Source organism: Haplochromis burtoni, unplaced genomic scaffold (genome assembly GCF_018398535.1).
Source record: "Haplochromis burtoni strain Fernald_Lab_line unplaced genomic scaffold, NCSU_Asbu1 Contig_128, whole genome shotgun sequence".
Lineage (NCBI taxonomy): Eukaryota > Metazoa > Chordata > Actinopteri > Cichliformes > Cichlidae > Haplochromis > Haplochromis burtoni.
In genome coordinates, this window is record NW_024582489.1 from 1,435,494 (window position 1) to 1,438,295 (window position 2,802).

A 2,802-nucleotide genomic window follows, 5' to 3' on the forward strand; every position below is an offset into this window, starting at 1 on the left:
GTGTGTGGCTTAACCCCCACAGAGATTAACTATTTCCTTCATCAGAAATAATCGGCCTGAATTGTACAGAATGGATTCTGGGTTAGAGAACACTTGAAAATATGAAAAATAAGAAAATATGTGAAATATTGAAGTAAATCGTTACATGAAACTGATTTTGGTTACACTGATGGCACAATGCAATAACATTTAGCGGGAAAATGTCTAATAATTCAGTGGAAATGGGTGTTTGTATGTGTGTGCTCTAAACAGCTCAATTAACTAACCCTTTATGCTCTCAGTGCCACATGATTTAAGATTAAACTGGAATGTGATTGTTAAATCTACCCTTCTCAGCTTTGCTCTCTCTGTCTCCCACTCTCTTGGTTTTCGCCTCTGTTTTCTTCTTCACTACACAACACTGCCCCCACTCCAATGACTCTAAGCTCTGGAGAACACAGAACGTTGTTCCCCTTCTAACACAGCAAGGTAATTTACCTCTAACTCGTGACTTTTCACCTGTGTGGACTTTGAATTGTCTTTGTTTTAGTGCATGCACAGAGAGCAGTCTGGGTCACTTTAGTAGCCATTTGATTTGTCAAGTGATTGTGGGTCAGTGCTAATGTGAAAAGTAATGATTTTCTATCTTGTTGATTAATGCTGTTTTAATCATGGTTTGTTACCAATACAATGGAAATGATAAGAGATATGATATCACAGTTATTTTGTGTTCTATGACATTCATGTAATGATAGCTTTCATTAGTCTAGTCAGGTTGCTTTGAAACATATTTATGAAATCTAAACATTGCTGGTACTACAGATTTCTTCTTACACACACCTTAATGTGTCTCCATCTCTGATTCTTGTGCAGGGCAACCTCGTGAACAACATTGAGCACTGTGTTATGGAGGCCCAGGATTATGTGGAGCAGGGAAAGGACAACATCCCAAAATGCAAAAAGTTCAAAAAGACCAACAGACGGGTGACATAATTATTTCTTTTTCTCTTTTTTCTTCTCCTTCTTTCTTCTCTCTCCTACTCATTTATCTGTTATTCCTCCCCTGTCACTTGCCTCCATCTGTATCCGCTCCTCCTCCTCCTGCCTACACATCTGGCTTCCTCTTTATTCTTCTTGTCTGCATGTCCTCCACACCTCCTCTGTAACTAACTTCTTCTAGGGGGAAATGATAGACCGCATTGAGTACAATGTGGAGCACTCGGTAGACTATGTGGAGAGGGCGGTATCAGACACTAAGAAGGCTGTTAAATACCAGAGTAAAGCCCGGAGGGTGAGTTGCTTAAACGGAAAAACATGCTGTCATGTGGAACGGTGGTAGTTAAAGTCGGAATCGGTGCATGTGCATAGTGGAGTGGAGTGGTTGCTGTGCATGCTCACCTGTCATGTATCTGTGTATGGACTGTGGTTATTGTGAGTGTATTTAAGTCTACAGCAATGACTTTCAGCCTCAGTACCTTTAGCATATACACTCACCGGACACTTTATTAGGTGCACTTTGCTAGTACTGAGCTGGAGCATCTTTTGACTTTAGAACTGCCTTAATTCTTCAGCTCTTCCTTTTATTGATTCAACACAGTTCTAAGAACATTCCTCAGAGATTTTAGTCCACAGCTGCTGCAGATTTGTCAGTTACACATCCATGATGATGCAAAAATTAAAACCCAAAAATGCTCTATTAGATTGAGATCTGGTGAGTGTGGAGGACATTTGAGAACAGCCATGTTCAGAAAAACAGGTAGGGATGATTTGAGCTCTACGACATGGCATATAGCCCTGGAAAGGAAAGGAAAGTATATGGTCAACAGCAAGACTCAGATGGGCTGCAAAGTTTAAATCGTGACCATTTGATACTACGGTGATTAAAGCAGCAAGTGTGCCAAGAAAATATCCTCCACACAATTATACCACCAGCCTAAACGGTTGATGTTCTGCTGCCGTAGCACATCATGTCGTGCCTCCAGAGATGCTCCTCTGCATACTTTAGTTGTAACAGTTGGTTATTTGAGTTACTGCTGCTCCCCTATCACAACCTTTAGCAGGTCATCTTGACCATGTCTAGATGACCTAAATGCCTAAAGGAATTTAGTTGCTGCCATATGATTGGCTAATTAGATATTTGAATAGGTGTACATAACAAACTGGCCGGTGAGTTCCTATAAGAATCTGACCTAAGAACAATTCAATTTGGTAAGAAAAATGATCTTCATATTTGTATTTAAGAGGAAATGGAATAAAAACACCCTGTATGTATTTTTAATTCAACCTTTACAACCAGAGTCACTTTTAACACATGAACACTACATTCTGGTGGAGAGGCATGACAAGGAGCCACAACAGATGATAGTGATTTTACACGTTTAGTGCATATACAGAAAATGCACAAACTGTCATCTTTGAATAGTTGTTTGCTAGTAAAGCCAGATGTATCATCTTACATCATGAACTCTGGAGGTTCACTATCTTTGGACAGGATTATTTGAAGCTGATTGTTCCCATAGTATATAAACATTTGACAAATGCTTTTGAAAGGAATCATGGCAGTCTTCCTTCCTTTAAACAATCTGCAACACAATGGAGCAATTCTGCCACCTCTTGGTCAACGTCTAACAAGGTGCTCAACATTAGATAAATTGCACAAATCCAATGACTCAGTGCAAGGGTCATCTACATGGTTATTTCCCCATTTATAATTAAAGACTGCAAACTTTCTTTCTTTCTTTCTTTCTTTCTTTCTTTCTTTCTTTCTTTCTTTCTTTCTTTCTTTCTTTCTTTCTTTCTTTCTTTCTTTCTTTCTTTCTTTCT

At 39.2% G+C, this 2,802-nt stretch overlaps 1 protein-coding gene across 3 annotated transcripts in view; it reads left to right on the forward strand.

The window, feature by feature from the left end:
- The window catches only part of LOC102292079 (syntaxin-1A), an 83,194-nt gene that overhangs the window by 75,657 nt on the left and 4,735 nt on the right, over positions 1-2,802 (forward strand). Inside the window, exons 9-10 of one of the 3 annotated variants that reach the window (XR_006054770.1) lie at positions 426-468; positions 853-963. Coding sequence is in view for 2 of the 3 variants with exons in the window: in XM_005929940.3 (XP_005930002.1) it covers positions 853-963 (111 nt within the window). In the remaining variant the exon portion in view is untranslated. Of the gene's footprint in view, positions 1-425; positions 469-852; positions 964-1,159; positions 1,271-2,802 lie in introns of all 3 variants that reach the window. The other 2 variants (XM_005929940.3, XM_005929939.3) reach the window with 2 other exon arrangements.